This window comes from Falco punctatus, assembly GCF_963210335.1.
Source record: "Falco punctatus genome assembly, chromosome: 3".
NCBI lineage: Eukaryota > Metazoa > Chordata > Aves > Falconiformes > Falconidae > Falco > Falco punctatus.
The window spans coordinates 103,329,372-103,350,017 of record NC_137582.1 but is presented as its reverse complement, the minus strand read 5'-3'; the positions used below and the strand labels follow the sequence as shown (position 1 = coordinate 103,350,017).

At 41.8% G+C, this 20,646-nt stretch overlaps 1 protein-coding gene across 9 annotated transcripts in view; it reads left to right on the top strand.

Moving 5' to 3' along the window:
* COL15A1 (collagen type XV alpha 1 chain) overlaps positions 1-20,646 on the top strand; it is a 171,947-nt gene that overhangs the window by 127,046 nt on the left and 24,255 nt on the right. For all 9 annotated transcript variants that reach the window (XR_013927186.1, XR_013927187.1, XR_013927188.1 and 6 more), the window contains exons 29-38: positions 1,177-1,245; positions 1,609-1,650; positions 3,992-4,037; positions 6,243-6,332; positions 9,803-9,852; positions 11,647-11,757; positions 13,107-13,251; positions 17,772-17,836; positions 20,039-20,167; positions 20,319-20,378. Coding sequence is in view for 6 of the 9 variants with exons in the window: in XM_080381190.1 (XP_080237316.1) it covers positions 1,177-1,245; positions 1,609-1,650; positions 3,992-4,037; positions 6,243-6,332; positions 9,803-9,852; positions 11,647-11,757; positions 13,107-13,251; positions 17,772-17,836; positions 20,039-20,167; positions 20,319-20,378 (807 nt within the window). In the remaining 3 variants the exon portion in view is untranslated. The remainder of the gene's footprint in view (positions 1-1,176; positions 1,246-1,608; positions 1,651-3,991; positions 4,038-6,242; positions 6,333-9,802; positions 9,853-11,646; positions 11,758-13,106; positions 13,252-17,771; positions 17,837-20,038; positions 20,168-20,318; positions 20,379-20,646) is intronic.

The following is a 20,646-nucleotide window of genomic DNA, read 5'->3' as shown; positions in this document are numbered from 1 at the left end:
CAACGGGGCCCACCCCCCCAGGGCGGTCTGCTGCCTCCCTGGGACCCGTGCCAGGGGTGTTACTAGAAAAGTCTCTGCTCTGGTACAGCCCTCTGGTTAATGCCCATTGCTGGTCTTCCGGGTGGGCAGCAATGGTGTTCAAACAACAAGAAGAGTGAGGGCGATTGAGAGAGACCTCAGGGCCTTGGGGTGACTGGCTGAGGGATCAGGAGCACAAGCATTGCTCTCCTCTGTCCCACTGGTTGTAGGGAACGATAGCGCATGTGGTTGGAAGGTCACACCGATCAATATCTGTCTCGGGGCCTGGTGTCCCTGGCTGAATTTTGGGGTTTTTGACCATGGGTCAGTTTACATGGCAGCAGGCCTGCTGGCAACAGATGGAGTCACCTGTCCCAGAGCGGGAAAAGGGTCCTAGGTCAGGAGCTAGCAGGGCTCATTGAGAGAACTTTAAACTAGATTCAAAGCAGGAAGGGGATAAAACCAGGCTCGCTAGAGATGAGTCTGGGGCCAGCATGCCGGTGTGTGAGGCGAGATTGATACCACAGCTGCAGTGCCACCTACACAAGTGCCCGAAGTGTGGGCAACAAACAGAGGGAGCTGGAAGCCATCATGCAGCAGGAAAACTATGACATAGTCGCTATCACAGACGCATGGTGGGATGCCTGGCGTGACTGGGGTGCTGCAAGGGATGGCTATCAAGTCTTCAGAAGGGATAGGCAAGGAAGGAGAGGCGGTGGGGTAACTCCACATGTTAGGGAGTGTTTCGACTGCCTAGAGCTTAACAATGGTAATAACAAGGTTGAATGTTTATGGGTAAGGGTCAGGGGAAGGCCAATACAGCAGATATCCTGGTCAGGTATGTTATAGAGCACCTAACCAGGATGAAGAGGCAGGTGAAATATTCTACAAGCAGCTGGGAGAAATCTTACCATCACTAGTCCTTGTTCTCATGAGGGACTTCACCTTACCAGATGTCCACTGGAAATATAACACAGTGGAAGCAGTCCAGAAGATTCCTAGAGTGTGTGAATGTTCAGTGTCCCCTCAAACCATTTAACACAAAACTTCTTGGTTAAATAAGACCCTCTGAGCCCCTTGGACTTCGTTCTGTAGGCTCAGTTGTATTGTATACGAAAAGATCTTTCTAGTATCTTCCTTTTGCTTTCTGTTAAACAGGGCCATCCTGGCTTGCCTGGACCCCCAGGGCCCCCCGGACCTCCAGGACGTATAATTTATATCAAAGGAGTAAGTATAACTGGAGATCAGTTGCTGGTCTGCATCTGTAACAGAAATGTGCTGCTCTAGGAACAGTTTGCAAAAGGAAACATCAAAACTTGTTTCAAGCAACACAGTTTACAGTGTGTGACCTTGTTTGCATGCATAGGAAAAAATCTGTTAACCAGAGCCACTGTCATGTAAGAGTTTTGTCCCTCACACACAGAGCAGGACCTGCTGACAGACCTGTGAGAGTTCCTGGGCACCAAGCTGGGCTCTCTGCTCCAGAGGTGCCAGGCTTTGTCCCATCATGCCTAGCAGACCTATTTAGTGTGTTATCTGCTGTATTACACCTACCTTCATTAAAATAATTTCCCTTCCTGTTTTCAATAGACAGTTTTCCCAGTCTCTGCCAGACCTCATTGCAAGATGCCAGTAAGTCACACACAGAACCTGCTTTTAGCAAAATGCATGGCCATGACAGTACATAACCAAAGTAGCTGTATATGGAACCATGGTAGCTTTGCAGCTTATCTCCCCCTGCCTTCTGCTTTGCACCAGAGATGCGTTTTACCTAGTCTGTAAGATAACAGATTTTCAAGTGTTTATAGACCCAAAATTAGTCATATATAAAATATGTAACAGAACGAGAAACACTAGAACTTTTTGCTTAAAGCACTTTGATCACTTGGTTGTCCTAATACTTTTAACACCTTCTGTTTCCATAGTTACAAGTTGCTTTGGGGAGCTTAATGTCTATACATACATGTACACACATTTTCAGATGTATATAAAAAAACTGTCTCCATGTTGTTATGTTTTTAGCTGTTTTCAATTCTCCTGTCCAAAATAAGACTTGCTATGTGTTTCATTATGGCATGAAAGATGCATCAGAAAAGAAAGGTCATGTTCTTTATCTGACCCTCAAATGACGTGTATTCTCATATAAGCATTTATTACCTCGGGAGTGGCAGCAGGTGAAGCTTTTCCCCTGCTTTCCAAAGGGAATGGCAAAGTCCCCATTACCTTCAAAGGACTTGTAATTTCACACTTAGTATCAAAAGAAGGGAGATGGACTTTTTATTTTCAGAGGATCCTGATGCAGGTTTTGTTTCATGTGTCATGGAAATTATACCCTACAATGAATGGCGAACAGAGTTCAGTCCTGGAAGTACTTTCCCTAGGGCTATATTGTGCTATTAAGTTGTGGGTTAGGTACTTGGAAAAGATCGTTTTTGGCAGCCACAGTCCTCCCCTTAATAGTGTGGTGTGCGGTATGGCTGCTCTACTTTTCTGTTAGACAGCATAGCTCAAAATAGTATTGTGCCCCCTCCTCCAATTTTCATCCCAGTTCTGTTTCACTTATTTTAGAGAAGCAGCTCTTGACTTACAGTATACTAAATGCATTGACAGTTATCATCACCCTAGCCTTACTGCTGAAGGAAGATGTATCCCAGCTTATGGATCTTTCTGTTAATTGATGATAAATAGACATTACTTTATGGTAATTTGACGTTTCTGTGGTTTTGGCCTATGACCTACAGGCACCATCTTTTTACCTCTTTGAATTCCTCGCTTAAATCTTCCCATTACTACCATATAATTTTTGTATGTTATTCACATATGGATTAGTCAGCCTCACTTCTGAAACCTGACTGGACAAGGCCCTGGTGTAGCTAATCCTGCTTTGGACTAGACAATCTCCAGAGTTGCCTTCCACCTTCAACTGACCTATGATTCTCTGTGGAATGATTCAAACAATACAAGCCTATTTTAGCTGCATTTCAGATAATAATAATAAAATGTCACTTTTCAAGAAGGTTAAAAACTGAATAAAAGCAGTAACTTTTATGTGCACAAGTAATAGAAACCTGTACTTATAAACACCTCTTTGTGCATCTGAGTATGCTGGATAGATTTGTCCTACGTTTGTGAATAATCTCCTAAACCTATCCAAGTTTATAGATCAGAAGTCTGCTGTTCATGCCTACATAATTGAATATTGAGAAAGAGCTACAGACTGAACCCCACAAGTTTTCCTCATGTGAACTGAACTTCTGAAGTTAATGGAGCTATCCATGTGAGTAAGACTTATAAGAGCTAATACTACAGGACTAGCCAGATGCAGCACCTTCAATTATTTTTTTTTCATATCCTTGCTTAGGTTCATATAAATAGTACTAGCTAGTGCTAAAATCTGCCCTTTTCTGAGCACTGTGCCATATTTTAATTGCTGCAGTGTCCCTGTTTTGAATACAGGCTGTAGAAGTAAGTAGGATGCCCACTGCTACAGGTGACTGGTGCCAGGACGGGAGAGACTGGAATAAATTCTGCCTCCCAATTGTGGTCTCAATGCACCTGGAGTATAGGTCAACATCAGGCAGTAGGCATAGCCATGGTCTGATGAAAAATGTACAAACATAGTCTGTTATCTTAGTCAAAAATCAAGTCCTGCTTTGAAATGCAGTGATGTAAATTCGGAATTGTTCTTGGAGAATGAGTTTTCTGATGCTTGGCTGGCATGACTGAGAGCAGGATTTGCTGATGCCTCTAAAATGCGTGTTGTTACCCTCTTGCTGAAAGCATGTTGCATTACTAAAGAGAGCACAATCCTGAAAAAAAAGCTTGATCAGCTAATACTCAGACCTTGACAAACTGGAGCATTGTTATAACATTTACTAGCATGCAAAATCTCCAGGCTTTTCAGTCACACCAAGTAAGGCATTTCCATCAGTTATGTGTATGGATAGTTTGTAATAGATTTCTTTGTCTGTAGGTGAGCACTCCTTACCCTGGAAATCAAGAAGCTCTTAATGTCCATGGTGAGTAATTATTTTCTTGTACCTTGGTTTAAATAAGCTTTTGTTTTGTTTTGTTTTGTTTTCTTAGTTAAGCTTTTTGTGGTTTTTCTTGGCTATTGCGTAACTGGGTTTATGAGGAAAAAAGGAGGAAACCCAAAGTGGTCTTGTTTCTTCTTCTGGTGAAACTGTAAGATCATGTATTTACTCAGTCTTAAGGTGTAGACCAAAGAACAAATGAGCCTATTAGTTGCACTTTGAAGACTAAGATTTATAACTTGTGGAGTGCAACACAGTTTCTGCAGGATCTAATCATTCAAGTCCTCTGTCAGAGCAGAGGTGTCACACATGGCTGCGCTGAATTATCACTCCCTGCTCTGGCAATGTTCCTAAGATGCAGATTCTGAAGTCCACCTGATACTGTATCCCAGCAAGCAACCAGGTGGTCTCATTCCTCCAGCATTTGACTGAAGTGTGAAAAACATTTCCCTTCTCTGAATGACTAATGTCAAAATACTCCCATCTTTTTGCTTGAAAGAAAATTACCAAAGGCAGGGTCAACACATACTGGCTGCTGGAGTCCCAGAGAATGTTGCTGAGGGAAAGAAACAAGTTACTAACAATTCTTTCTGTGAGGTGGGATGAATTTTCTGGCAAGACAGAAGAAATGTTTCTCATCCCCTCCTTCACTAGAAAGGTGAGGCCTGTTGAAAAGAAAGTAATTTCTGGGGTTTGGGAGTAGCTAGGACAAAAACCTGACAGGCAGGCAAGGGAGGAAGTAAGAATAATGGAGGAGGATGAGAAACTCCACACATGAGGACCCGGGGGAAACAGACACAAGGATGGAGAAGTTTTGTTAATTTTGATGGAAGGGGGGTTTCAGGGCAGTAAAGGGACAAATTTATGGTGTATAATGATGACCTGAGCTTTCCTTCTGAATCCCTACTGCTGCATGACTGACTCACCACTTATAAGTGAAAGCCAAAGCTTTGTGCTTGGCAAACTGTCCTCATTTCTTCAGGGCTATGCCCACAGAATTAAGCCCATAGAGCCTAGGCTGTCCAGTACTGCTCCTCAGTTCAAAGACTCTCAATTGCTTGTCTCCCCCTGCACACAGGGATCCAAAAGATTTCTTTGTCCATATTTTTGTTTTTAACAAAGAATCCATGATCTATCAATAAATGCCCACAGACAGCCCAAAGTTCTTGGTTCACTGGGTACCCAAGCAAGAAATTGTTTCTGTGCTTGCCCCTGTGACATTCAGAAATGTAATCAGATCAGGTTAGAAAAGAGCCACTGTTCTTAGTGATCCCTTGACTCCCAGCGTAGACCATGACTGACTGCAGGGGCTGAAGATACCACAGACAGGGAACCATTAAATATTACTTCAAAATAGGTGTCTTCTATCTGGTTGTCATTGCACTTCAACACCCTTCCTGCCCATAAGTCAGAATAGGACCACCTCACTTGCACTTGCAAAGGCATTTCTACCTAAAGTAAGTGGCTATAACATGTTGCCATGGCAAAATGAAGTTATTTTACATGAGTTTTGCAAAGATATTGGCAATTACTCGGTTAGAACAAATAGAGAAATCAGGCCTAAGGAGCCTGAATACTCAGGGATTGTTTTACCCAGAGATTTTTTAGGGTAAGGTTACCATAAAAGTTGACTAATATCTGGAAAAATAGAAGATTTATCCAGATGTGGTTGGGTGCAGTACTACCCTTAGCTCACCTGGATGTAAAACTATGCTAAAAGCATTTCTGTTCTCAGAGATTTTTCTTCATTATTAATGTTTTTATGAGATGAAGAAACAATAAACGATAATATTTTTGACATTCACAGTTGTAGATATTATCATATATTGGTTTGTAGTCTGGAGGTAGTAGAAGATGTGGTATCAGACACGGAGCCATAACTCAAGAACGGTTTCTACACTCGCCCCAGTTCACAAATGGAGTGAGAACAGATTTGTTCAGAGGGTCTTAGGCTAGGTCATTAGGTGGGGGAGTGAAAGATTGACTTGTAAGAGAGAGATGGTCTTGCCCATGTTGGGGTTGATAAGTGAGGGCAATCGGGCAGCTTTTCAGAGTTCGAGGAGAGTGAGACAAGCATTTAAGGACTGGAGCCACATGCCCCTCATGTATGAAAAAGTCTGCTCTCACTTTTGGTGGTTTGGTTGTCGCTGCTATAGTCTCTGCTGTGAATTTGTGATGTTTTTATGGCAGGTGCTAAAGCAAATGGAGCTTCCTGGGCACTGCACAGTTCACCGGGCTTAAAAGGAGAAAAGGGAGACAGAGGAGCTCCAGGACCACCAGGTATACTAAATGTGATATGCCATTGACATATTGTAAAGGAATCCGTTTAACTTAAAAAGAGTACTTTGATACCCCTGCAGCCTTACCTGCTTAAAGACTTATACCTAGGTTCCTTGCTGAACTGACACACAGAACAACAAAGTTCATAATGTTATCAAAAATGTCTTCTGAAAAGGAGTACCTGTACTGCACATTTGTGAGTATTATGAATGTGTTAAGAATAAGATAAGAATAGAATAGATACTGAAATGTAACTGGCTGGTCAGAAATTTTTGAAATCTTAGAAAGGCATCATGTCCACTTCCTGAAATACCATTTTGCTGTCAATCTTTTTCAACCAATTGGGCTAAAATCCAGTGCTGCCTATTTCAGGGTAACACACCTCTGTATTTTAACTTCAAGGCAGTACTTTGCTGGTGACAGTCCTGCTTCCAGCAGGAGGTAGAACTAGATGATCTCCATTTCAACCAGCTTTTTAATATTCTACGCTTTATTTGTGAAACTCATAAAAAGTCTGTGTGAACTAAAAATATCAATTCACTGGTTGTAGGAGCATCATAACAGATGCTTCTCACCAAAGTTTTACTTTTCTGTATCAAAAAGTTGATACACATTGCTAATTCTTACACATTCAAAAATAGTTACAGAAACAAGCATCTATTTGAAAATATTGCTGTTCCAAACTTTTCCTTTTCTATACATTTTTTTAAGAGTCTCATATACTGAGATAAGGCTTTGGTCAGTGCCAGAAATAATTTGAAACAGAAGAAGCAGTATATCAAATTAATGTTGCTATGCCATATTTATAATCTTTTTCTTCTAATGTGTTGATAATGAATACAAAACTACATCTATATGGATATTTCTGTCTTTGTTCCAAAGACATAGTCCTGTTCACTGAAGATGATATTTTGGTTATTTTTAATAGGACATCTGTTTGTTCTAATAAATCTGTTTCTTGTATTGCCCTAATTAATTTTTATTCTGACCAATATCCAATGCCTTAAAATAAGTGGTTAGTGCTTCCTAGTCATCAATAAACTTGTAAAAAGAAGCTAGAACCATTCCTAAACAGAAATTAAGAAAATTCTCTCTTCTGTACTGGCTTATCCCTCATGAACATGTCTGTTCTCTCCCAGGTTCTGCATTTAATGCAAGCAATGTTCATAGTCCTGTCCCACAGCCCCTTCCCTGCTCCATCAGCTATAATAATGTGCATGCCCACAAATGTATACTGCAGCACTGAGACAAGAGGAGCCACCCCACACTCTTCCACTGGACCAGTACATAATTTGGTTATTCATATGCTTTTGTGATGTTGTGTGGTAATACCAGTTACATTTCTCATCACAGAGGTCGTATGTTAATGCAGCAGGCATATGAATCTTCCACATGAGTCTTTCACTACCTAGAAGGGTATCTTTAGGGCCTGCTTCCAAAAGCAGTACAGTACTGAGAGGGTCTTCAGCCAACCTGTTGGCTAATACACACCCTGCTGCTCCAGCTCCAACAATGACGTAATTATAAGAATTTGCCTTTGAGATGATGTACGTGAAATTTTTGAATTGTTTTTCATTGATGCCCAATATATTCTTTAATATGTTCTTTAAACAGTTCCTGTTACTTTGTGCATCTGATTCACAGGATAGCAACATTTAACTCTTTTTATTAAGTATGACATCTTTACTGATGGTATCACTCTTGTAGAATTTCTAACAAAAATCCAGTGTTTTACCCACTAACAAAACATTGTCTTCCCCGATCTGAAAGCAGCGTCTGAAAGAAAGGTCACCAAAGTTCTGTGACTTTGATGGTTGAGTGGGCATGATTTTGCCATTGATTAAGGAAGTGCAAAGTCCTGTTAGTCTGTTTCAGCAAAACCCGAAAACAAACTGAAATGAAATGTTCTGGTCTACCAGCAGAAGCTACACAACAAAGTATGTTTCTTGCTGGCTAGTGTTAAGGTCCCTAAAGGTCCTGTCAAGAACTGCCTGCCAGCCTTCCACTGAATGTCTACAGAAGGGGACTGAGCTAGGTTTGCCTATGGAGAAGCCATGGCAGGCAAACTTCACTGGCTGTGTACAGCAGTGAGCTAAACTGACTCAGGACACTGAGGACAATTGTTCTGCGATTTAATTGTACCCATGTTTCCTGGCTGGATTCAGCCTACAACTAGTAACACTTTCCCAGAGCCAGGGGGGTCTGGGGGGCAGTTTAAGCCAGCGACGGGTGCAGTAGGCTGTATAGGTAAGTCTCTCACGCTTTGGGAGTGAGGACATCTAGCTGTATGGATAGAAGCTGTGCTGCTTTGCCTGGGGCTGAGGAACTGGGCTAATGCAGTTTAGCTACCAGTATAGGTAGAACTTAGTGGTTTCCTACCACAGATTTTTAACTTCCATTTTGAGTGGTGACTTCCCTTTATCTCATACACCTTGCCTAGGCCTAGTCTGTTTGCTGGTCATCCTATAAAGACCTAAGATATTGGCCAGGGTAGAGATTACTAAGCAACGCCTGAGAAGGACACCATTCCATTCCACCTGTCTGTTCCCCATCCCCTCATGTGGACCAGGCAAATCACTGCAGCAAGCTCTAATTGGCAGGGTTTGAATAAAATCAAAACAGCTGCCATAGTGGGAATACATTTCTGTCCAAGAGTACAGACATATACAATGCTTACTTGACTTAACTGTACCTAAGAGAGCATGCTGAGATTGGGTCCTGTGGCTGTCATAGCCTTGGACCCAAAGATCTCTAAAATTAATCAGAACACATTTGAAGAAAATGCATTGAGCCATTATAGGCAGCTGTAAAATAGACTTTTTTCCAAGCGTATGCCAAACAAAGAATATTTTAAGACTTTTTAGACTTTTTGTCCTGGTTTAACACCTTTGGCTGACCACCATTGTCAGACAACATAACACAGGTGGTATAACCACTGATACTGGTATTGGGGTTTGTTGCAGAAAATTGTCAAGGGACAATTATTCTGTCATCAGCAGCACAGTAACAGTCTCTTGTCAGTTATGGTACTGTCCTCGCATGAAAGGTAACACAAATACTGATTGGTCACCCCACTGCTGGCAAAACATACAGGAAGATTTTCTTTTGCCTTAGTTTCCATCAAAGGGGTTAATGTGGATGCTTCTTTTTCACCCTCTGCCCAGATGCTCTTGTTGTTGTTCTTGTTTTTCCAGAAAACTGGGACTTTTTAATCTTTGAGCCTTCTTTGCTTTCATATTTGTCTGAAACTCACAATCAGATTCAGAAATTATTAAGGTGGAGGAGTGACAGACAAGACAGGGCACACTTTGTTAGGAAACCAAACTAAAAATATCTGTTAAAAGGTTAATGTTATTACTGTGAATAATTTTTCTTAAAACTCCTAAAACAGTAATATCCAAAGCAGTGCTTTTAAAAAGAGAAATTACAGTTAATTATTGTCATTTATTGTATTTTCTTCCATTTTTCAGGTCCACTTCTGCCTCCACCATATTTCAGCCACTTTATTAATAGCATAAAGGTAATTTTATCCCATTTGTGTTTGAATTCGGTTAAGCCTTTTCTAAAGTGTACTTTCATATAAATTAAGCATAAAACAGCACAGCATGGTGAAATAGACAAAACAGGTAAGAGCATCAGCAGTTACAAATCATATTAATTTCTTAAAGTCCAGCTACATAGACAAGTTTATTACAAGTATAGAGATAGTAGATGTTAGTAGTACATAAAGAAAAAAAAACTTTATTACTGAGACTTTTTACCTTCCCCGTGGTATTAAAGTAAGTCATAATTCACTGTTACCTAACGTAAGTTGATACAAATTATCTGCCATAAATGAATACTTTTGTTTCCCTTCAGCTCAGGTAAGAAACATCCATTACCTAAAGGGCTTCTATAAAAAATGTAGCAACAATTAACACATGGGGCGGTGGTGGTGTCAGTTCTGTGTAATACCATTTATCTTTTAAACACACTGAATAAAATGAAGTAATGGAAGCTACTTTTCCTGGAATCTCGGGCAAGAAAGTATACCCACACCTTGATGTGTTTGGTCTTTCTCTGTTCCATTATTCTCCTGACTGCTTCAGGTGACAAAAATGAATACCAATGCAATATCATTTTAAATATTCTTAAGTGAACAACACTCTTTTTCAGTAGAAGATCTGAAAAAAATGAGCCATGTTACCGTGTAATGATGCCAGCAGAAGCAGTGTACTGTCAGTTTCCTTGAAGGACTCAGTGCCGTCTGGATTTCAGATTTTGTTTCTGCTTGGCTGAGTGCACCTAAGTTACTCCTGTGCCTGTGAATGCATGACAGAGCTTATACGGCTTCTGGATCTTATAGAGCAGTGGCTATAGCTTTACAGCTTTAGCTACAAAGAACTCATTTTTCATCTAGTCCTTCATCTCTGCAAAATGGCATGCCTTACAGAAAGCTTTATAGTCCTGTTTAGTGGGAGACTAAAAAGAGGAAAAGTCAGAGGAGGGGCTATACATAGCCATCTCTACTGGCTTTCTGCAGCTACCTGCCGTTCTTGTTTTATCCTTTGCCTCTTCTATTCACATGTTTATTTCTCAGAAAGTGAAACAAAGTAGACCAAAAAAGTTGAAGGGAAAACCCCAGGCAAACAGAAGGAAATAAAGTGAGGTGGAACCTACAATTGCTGTGGCTCATTTTGCACAGAGAGACAATGAGAGTATTTATCAATTCTTACCTATCACTGTTCCCCAAGCTAACTGATAATCAACAATGGACAGAAGACATGCAGTTACTGTTCCCCAAGCTAACTGATAATCAACAATGGACAGAAGACATGCAGTTCAAAGCATCTGCAGTTCTGTGTGGTGTCTCTTCTGTTATCCTGGTATACACCCCCGCCTGTCTGTTTTGTCCAATGCACCGTAATCTTCACTGAGCTGCATACTTTTAAATATCTGTCCATTTCATGACAATCTTGCTTTGCTTTTTCCTTGTTGATGGAGAAAAGCAGAAAGCCAGGCTTTCATGCTTCTTCTGACTTTCTCTTTTCCTCCAGCTACAGCACAGAGCAAGGTTTTGCTGGGTAGAATAGCAGGAAACAGCAAGAGGCATTTTCTCTGCCTCCACCTCCCCCAGCCCCTGCCCTAAGACACCCTTGATAGAGAGAGCATTCCTTTCTATCCCTTATCACTGAAGAAGGAAGTGATGCCCAAAAGATTTTAAGCAGTGGCTTTTCTTTATTAAGCTCAGAGATTTCATATAACTTTAAAACATCAGTGCATGGAGTTCTGATCTCACTTCAGCTCAATGTTTTAAAATACATTTTCTTTAAAGGGTGAAAAAGGAGACAATGGAGTCACTGGTGTAAAAGGAGAAAAAGGAGAACCAAATGGAGGTTTTTTTCTGACAGGACCCCCTGGACCACCTGGAAGACCAGGATTAGTTGTAAGTCACACAAATTGTAGTATAGGAATAGCTGTGGGTACCCATTGTTTTAATTTAGAAGGCACTAAAAAGGCAAACATCAAGCTGATGCTAAGATCTATATAAAACCTCATTCATATTAGGTGAATATGAAACAGTTGTGTTAGGCATAAACACAGACACTTCACTGTTGTGCACAAAATTGATTTACTATGAAAAATTGATGTAATGTTATGCTCAGCTGTCTTAATACAGCTACATCAGTATGTAGATTTGTGCTATTATATCATTGGAAATGAAGGCAGTACACATAACTTGTGACACTACTACTTACATGCCCATAAATGCCAAAATAGGCTATATAAAGTTAGAGGCTGATTTGAAAATTATTGACCATCTAAATAATTAATCGTATTTTATATTTCAGTAATCCAAAAACATGAATGAAAAGTCCAGTGTGTACCTGTCTGGAACATTCATATAAAATTCAGCCACTGTCTAATCTTTACCTAGTTGTTTTACCTTCTAGTAATTGCCACCACAGCTGCTTTGGAATGAAATGCACTAATTTTTTGGAAACTAGTTTATCCCTGGGATCTGGCAACAAATGTGTGCATTGCATTACTCTGTTGTCATGTTCTGTGCTGAGAAACATGAATGGGTGGGTCACAGCTGAGGGAAAAGTGTCAGATTAGCAAACCCACCTTCAAAAATCTCCCTGGCACTATTCCACGTTGCTGAGAATTTAGAATCTCCCCATTTAGAAACTGTTACGCTGGCAAGAAGGAGTTGGATGGTGCAGCTGAACTATCCCAGTCTGGGGTTCAAAAACTGTTCCATGTATGCAGGCCATCTTGAGCAAAGGGTTCCTCATTCAGGCTCAGGACACACTGCTAAACCAGAAATGTGGAGAGTTGGAGCCTTTTTGATCTGGAAGACTGGCATCTGGAGAGCTTAAGGGGTAGGAGCTGACATTTGATCACAGGAGGGAAAACCAACACTTGTCATGAGACATACACCCTGCATGGACACACTTTATGTTAAAGCTTTCCACCTTCTGACAAATTCTTATAAGCACATCAAAGCAAGTAGTTTTAGCACAAGCAAAGTTGGGATCCAGGACTTTGAGAGTACTGTTGAGAGTTTTGCAAGTATCAGCTACTTAGGAATAGGTGCAAGAACTTTCAAAAAGCTTTCTGAAATTTAAATTCTTGAATCTAGTTTAGTACATGGTCAAGTTTTTAATTTTCCATTAATATGCATGCCCCTCTGGTGCAGTAGCAGACCTTCAGAAAATGTTGCCACCAGAGATGAAGACTCTGCAGCAGTGAAACTGATACATTCAAAGAAGTACTTTTAATCACTGATAGGGACCAAAAGGGGATTCAGTTGTTGGACCCAGAGGACCACCGGGGTTACCTGGCCTACCTGGCTTACCAGGTTATGGAAAAATTGGACCTCCTGGCCCACCTGGCCCACCAGGCCCACCAGGCCCCCCTGCAATATATGGCTCAGGTGAGAGGATGTGATTTTGCTTTTCACTGAATATGCAAGTGTTTCAGCATGTGCTTATAGCCCCACACACACTGCCACTGCCCTCCTGCCGCTTCCACCTGTTCTTCCATCTGCCCACCCACCCTGCACACCTCAGGTACGTTGCTCCCCTCTCCCCTCCTGCCCTCTACCAATTTCTCCTAGGTGGTGAGTTGGAACTGGGAGCACAAAAGGGACAATTTCTCTGCAAAAATGTTTTCACTGTCTAGTGCCATGGGTGTACTATTGCGTGAAGAATCTTACTGCAGCTGTGGCTGGGAGGAAGTCTATGCAACAGGTTGCCTTAAGAGCTTTGTAAAGCTATCAAATTGAGCAGTTGCCTAAATTGTGGGCCAAGATGCTCTTCTTGTGGTGAATGGAACTACATCCAACTGGTAGCCAGTCACAAGTGGTGTTCCCCAGGGCTCAGCATTGGGACCAGTCCTATTTAATACCCTTATTGATAATTGGGATGAGGGGATCGAGTACACCCTCAGCAAGCTGCAGATGACACCAAGCTGGGGGGAGTGCTGATCTGCTGGAGGTCAGGAAGGCTCTGCAGAGGGCTCTGGAGAGGCTGGATGAGTGGGACAAAGCCCAATTGTATGGGGTTCAACAAGGCTCAGTGCCGGGTCCTGCCTGGGGGTCACACCAGCCCCCAGCAGCTGCGGGCTGGGGGCAGGAGGCTGGGAAGGGCCCAGTGGGAAAGGTCCTGGGAGGCTGGTCAAAGCCACTTAACATGAGCCCCCAGCGTGCCCAGGTGGCCAAGGAGGCCAGCGGCGCCCTGGCTGGTGTCCGAAGCGGCGTGGCCAGCAGGGCCAGGGCAGTGCCCGTCCCCCCGCGCCGGGCCCTGTCAGGGCCGCCCCTGGAGCCCTGGGCTCAGCCCTGGGCCCCTCGCTGCCAGAGGGACGCTGAGGGGCTGGAGCGTGTCCAGAGCCGGGCAGGGGCTGGGGAAGGGGCTGGGGCACAGGCTGAGGGGGGAGGCAGGGGGAACTGGAGAGGACGGGGCTCGGGGGGGACCCGATCGCTCGCCACAACTGCCTGAAAGGAGGTTTTAGTGAGGTGGGGGTTGGTCTCTTTTTCCCAAGTAAGAAGTGATAGGGTAAGAGGAAATGGCCTCAAGTTGTGCCAGGGGAGGTTTAGATTGGATATTGCGGAAAATTTCTTCACCAAAAGGGTTGTCAAGCGTTAGAACAGGCTGCCCAGGGAGGTGGTGGTGTCACCATCCCTGGGGGTGTTTAAAAAACGTGTAGATGTGGTGCTTAGAGACGTGGTTTAGTGATGGACCTGGAATTGCTGGGTTAACAGTTGGACTTGATCTTAAAGGTCTTTTCCAATCTGAATGGTTCTGTGATTCTATGATATAAAGGCAGTACCCACAGTAGATTTTAGGCCTAGAATGAAACTGCTAGAGAACTGCTTCTAAAAACTAGTTGTTATGCAAATGACGGATAGAAACAAAACTTTGGGAGGGTTGGTTACTGTACCTCTAAATATTTTCAACTTACTGGATTAGAAAAGGAGTAGAATGTGCCACAGATAGTCACATGAGGGGAGGTACCCTGCAAACCAGGTAGCACTGGAGCTTCAGGTGTATTATCTCAAACTTGCATCAAAAGGAATAGGTGGCTATAAAACAAGTGTCACAGTTAAAGACAGTCATGCTTTTGACTCCTCTTGGGTTACAGGACCTCTAGTGACAAGCGTCATACTGTTAATGTCCACCCCTTAGACTAGGCTCTGGTGAATGGGGTCCTGGGCCCCTCTACTCAGCAGGCCTGCCTGAGTGAGTGACTGGGACTCCTCCTTCTGGGAACTGTGACCAGCACGGGAATCCAGCCAGGGAAAGCATTCCTTAATCGCAGCTGAAGATGACGTACTAACAGAAAGGGAGTTGTTAGCCGAATAGCGAGGCTATCATGCAAATCTGTACTGCTTAAAATTTGGGCAGGTCTAGCTATTACAGATTTCCATTTCTGAGGACAAGGATCAGTCTGTTTTCCCACAAGACCTGTGCCTCCAGTATGCTAGTTTGGGGAGCAGCCTCCGATTTGTTATTTCCAGGTATTTCTTGAACTTGGTCAGACTGGTTTATATGGCTGCTCAGGGACAAGATGAGGCTTCCAATCTGTCATCCAGTAAATATAATTAATTGAGTGTCTATCAGAAGAGTTCATCCTCTGAAGAATATTTCAGAAAGGAGAAATCCTTAGTATGTTCAATGTTGGGACATAGACCTGTACCTGAATTAGCTCCTGATCATCATAATATGGACAGATCCGCAGCATACATAAAGTCCATAAAGGCCTTCAGGCCTTTTCCTGTATAATTTATATTAAGCACTTCTGAATATTTGCTAAGAGATCCAGTCAGACAAAACAAATTATTATTAGTACTCCATCCCTATACTTCTGCTTATCCTCTCTGCCATTACTCTTCATCATCCTCTCACACATTTTCCTCTTTAATTTGTATAAAGCTTCTTTAGGCAGCACGCTGACGGATGTCCATTCTATTAAATGTTATGAACACAGATGTTTATTTATTTCCTATCTTGAAGGCACAGTTACCTGTTAAAGTTCTTACTTACTGTAATATGGAGAAAGAGGAATAGCTTATATGCAGATAAATAACTGAGCACTCCTGAAAACTGAACCCTTTTCACCCACCATTGGCATGAAGGAACTGCTCTGCAGGATCCTTGCAAATGCTTCAGAGCATAGATTCTTGGATTTGTAAAATGTGATTTCAAGGATCCTCCAGGTTTCACAAAACCAAATATTTTTGAACATTAGAACTTGCTTTCTTGGTATATAACTGGACCTTCCTAATTCAATACTTACAGATCAGTAAAAAGCAAGCTGTAGAATGCAGCAGTACTCTCAGGGGTAGCCTTTACTGAGTCTTCAATAGTTCAAACTATATTTTAAAAATGTGTCTTACTATCAAATACTTCAGAGTAGAAAGATACAATAAAAGAGAAGGTAGTCAATACTTTTTCTTCACTGAATGTATTTGTGGGGGTGGAGGGGAATCTATTGCTCTGCTTTCACTGAAGATCACTGTGATCCTGATTCCTCTGAAAATTCTAAAGGCAGAAGGTATGTTCCTTTAGCTTATCTTCTGTTACTCCCCTCCAGTCTGTCTAGTTGCTATATCCAGCAAACTGCGGAGGAGTGGATTTTGGTTATTGTGGGGAGGGCTAGCAGATGTGCTCACCAAAATTTCTGCAGAGGCTGGTTTCAGATGCTATTCCTCCATTCCTCCATTTCTCCTTCAGTTTTGAAGAGCAATTCTGTCCCTGTTTGGGATTATAGCACTGTGTGGAATAGCTAAGAGCAGCTGAATGCCATTTTGAAGTGCCCACCAAGGTAGGAACTGGGGAGCGGTTAGGAGCTGAACCTTGCAGTTCCCTGTGCATGCTTCATACTCCAGATTCACCAGCATGCTAGGACATGCTAGACTTCCCCATGCTCAGGTAGTTCGACAGCTATCCATCAGCTGTTAGATCTCTTTCTTCCATGTCATCCTAGCTCTCATCATGCCTTTCAGTTCCCAGTCAGAGTTCTGACTGAGTTTTATATTCCCTCCCAGCAGTATACCAGTGTACTCTCCTGGATACTGCTGAACATGTTTTGTTGCCCCTACTTTACAACTTTCTTCTCCCCTACAGAAGGAATTTTCACTTACAGTTAATGCAAGATTTGCCCAGATCTCAGCTACAGAGCCTTGCTGGGACACACCAAGATGCTCAGCAAGGTCCACATGTAGAAGCTCTTTCTTCTAAATGGCTTCAAAGTTCCATTATCATGCTATGCATTGGCAAGAGATGCTTGCTTTCAGTCTTCCATATCTTTCCTTCTTTCCTTCACTAAAATAAAGGAGCTTTTACTGCAGAAAACAGGGGCTTAACTCAAGGTGAAGAAGTTCAGCTTTGGAGTAGAGACAGGTACTAGGCACTAGACATTGTGGACTTCAGTCTTAGAAGTTCAAGTTCATACCACTGGAGAATTCTTTGTTACTTTGGAATATCAGCTGATCTTACACTTGTGATTTTTTTATTTAAGGAAAAGTTTATTTTTGTTTACTTTTAGAGTAGAAGTTGTAATGACTCCCTCAAACCCTATATGGGCAGGAGCTAAATGTTCTTCCTCTTCCACATGCACACCATTAGCAGCTAGTAGAAGAGCATTCTGGTCAGTTTAAGTGGATCTGGTTCTTCATTTGCAGAGCATCTGCAACAGATTGCAATCTGTTGACCTTAAGCTCCCAAACAGCAGAGAAAAGGCTGTTTCACCATTGCTTTTTTAAAAAATCCTTAGAACACATTTTCTGTAGTTGGTTTGAACACAGCTATTCAGAACTTGACTATGTAAGGCCTATGGCTATTTATAGCTCCCACTACTCCTAGATACCACTGCTAAGTCCTCTCTTTGTGTCACTCACCTTCTATGTCAAAAAAGATGACCTTCAACATGTATTGTATGCTTGTTTTATTTTAGCAGCTGCAATGCCTGGGCCACCAGGTCCTCCTGGAGAGCCAGGGTCACCTGCAAGCAGGAATCTGGTAAGACAACAAAACAAGGAAGTTTGCCATTAAAACCTTGCTTCAAATCTTTCTGTAGTCATTGGTAGCACTGAGGAAGGGAGGAAAGCTCCATCTTATGTTTTTGTTTATTAGAATGTTTTCTAGTTTTCTGAACCTCATGATTTTTCGGCAGGGAATCCATATAGCTGGTAAAAGTGACAACAGGAGAAGCCTGTCCGTTGCTTTGTTAGCAACAGCCTTTTCAAACAAATGCAGATTGATGGCATGCTAAAGTAATGAAAAGTTGCATATTCCATGTTGAAAGCAATCTCTCTGAAAGAGTGTGCCAACTTAACAAGCTGAGATACCAGAATAACTACTGAATGCCCAGCTTCAGTGAAAAAAACGCATTACATTACTGTATTAAAGCTCAGTAATATAGGCCATTTGATTCTAAGAAGAAAACTACATTTCCCTAGCAAGTCTAAAAATTGTTGTGCCAGAGAACACATATAAATTTGTTTCCTTTTCTTACTGTGTGAGTCAAATCAGAATTGCATCCCAGATATCTATGTGGTAAAAAAGCAAGCTAAGACTTCTGTCTTGTTAATTTCTAAATTAAATATTTGTAGTTTCTGAAAAAAAAGGAGATTCAAGCTAGCACAGGGGGGTTGTGACAATTTTTTCCTTTTCCATGTTCTCACATTACGATAGAAAAGAAATTGGCTGGATATCTGGGGCAATCATTTGAGAATGCACCAATAAACAAGCAGACTTTCAGATCATTTACATCACATCAAATAGACTAACAAGAACACGAGTGTAAATTTCTTAGTGCCTTCCCACTATAGTGTCATACCTCTGTAGAGAAATTATAGAGGAATGAAGGAAGGTTAATTAACATTGACAATATACAGCTGTGGGCTTGTTTTGGGGCGGTGGGTTGGCTGACATGGATAAGGTGCAGCTGTGGCTGGTTCCTGCTGAGTAGTTAAATAGCTCTAAGGAGGATAGAAGAAGAGCACTGGGTGAAGAAAGACCTGGAAGAAGCAGAGGGAGGAGAGAGAGCACCCTGGAGGTAGGAGAGACCCTGGGAGAAAAAGGGGGCTTGGATGAGGAGAGGCTGCCTGGAAGAGGAGAAGGAAGAATGCAGAGGCAGGAAGTAGAGTGGACTGGCCTGAAGAGGATGAAGAAACAGCACAGACAGTAGATGAACTTTTGAAACTTTGTGACAGATTGGTGGCTGTCCTGGGGCAAGGCGTGGCAAATACTTATTGAAGTTAACCTGGGATGTGATGGTGAAAGCCTTGTTGCAGCTGGCCAGTTTTGATAGTGCTGGGACACCTCTGCTAACTACCTCTTCTCGTGGAGATGCAGGACCTGACAATGACTACAGATTAGGAGAGGAACAGTTGTTCAAAGACTGGTGCCCCAAGGTAGAAGACTATTACGGCCTGGAAGCCACTGTCTCAGATAGGTCAAAACAAACATTAAAAACCAGTATGCAAACATATAGCAGGGTCTGTGTGATTCATAAAGCATGAGTATGCCTTCTGACACTGAAGAAATAAGAAAGAAATGACACTCAAGTGTCAAGACATGACATTTACAAGAAACTTGCCCCTGATTTTACACTAAATGCAATCGTCAAGCAGAGTGTAGAGCTCCTCTTAGAGAGGACTGTGTTCTTATCTTCAGGTGACAGAGGTAATAGGGGCAATGTCCGTATCTGACAGACATCAGTTTAAGCCTCCTGATGATCTATAAAAGAGAAATTGAAAAATACTTGCTGTGTAAACCAGAGGCATCTGGAAACATAAAGAAAAGTATGGAAGAAAACATCCTTAAAGAAAAGACATCACAATGATACTAAGAAAAATATAATAGAATCAAATTTATCTAGAATTGTATGATATTTATAAGCCTTATCAAATCTCTTCTGAGCTCTGCTATTTTGATCTAGTACACTAAACTGTAGAGGTGTGATGATCTTCAATCTGTACAAAATCAACTGTTGGTGTCATTCTACTACAATACACAGAATGATCATGCCAGTATGCCAAAGTAGCAAGATATTTATGTTACTGAAGCTTTTTGCATGAAATGATGTAAAACTGACTTAATCAGCATTTCTTGCAGAAGAAGCCTTGATATTTATGTGTTCAAATGACAGTTTAACAATTTAACTTGCAAAATGTTTTGTGTGTCTGATGAAGTGTGTTTCATTTTCCTACTTGACAGGTTACAACATTCCGAAACATTGAGGGTATGTTGGAAAAAGTTCATTTGGTAGCAGAAGGTACGCTAATCTATCTGAGTGAAACCAGTGAGGTTTTTATCCGTGTTCGAAATGGATGGAGAAAATTGCAGGTACTATTGCACTACATCCTAATAATTTCCAATTCAAAATACAGTTGTTGCAGATTTTTTTTATGTGGGGTGGGAAAGCATGGGTGAAAGATTTTGTTCAGAAACTCCTGGTGATACAGTTTTGTTAGCTTGTCCTTTTGGGTTCTTTCAGCTTGGTGAATTAATTCTTATCCCTGCTGACAGCCTTCCTCCTCCAGCCATATCAAGCTATGTAAGTACAAAATATTGGACTGTGAAAAACTGAGTCTAAATATGCAAAGACAGGCAATACACTTGACAGAAGATGCAGGTACAACAATTTTCCACTGAGACTTGTCAGTTCAAAATAAGCCTCCTACAACTACATAAGCTTGCAAATTGGTTCACACTGGCCAGTCATCTGTTTCCATTACCCTGAGAGGCTCCAAGCACTACAGAGACCAAGCAGCATCTACAAAAACCAGAACAAAGCAGGCTGCCTACAAAAAAAATTTTTTTTA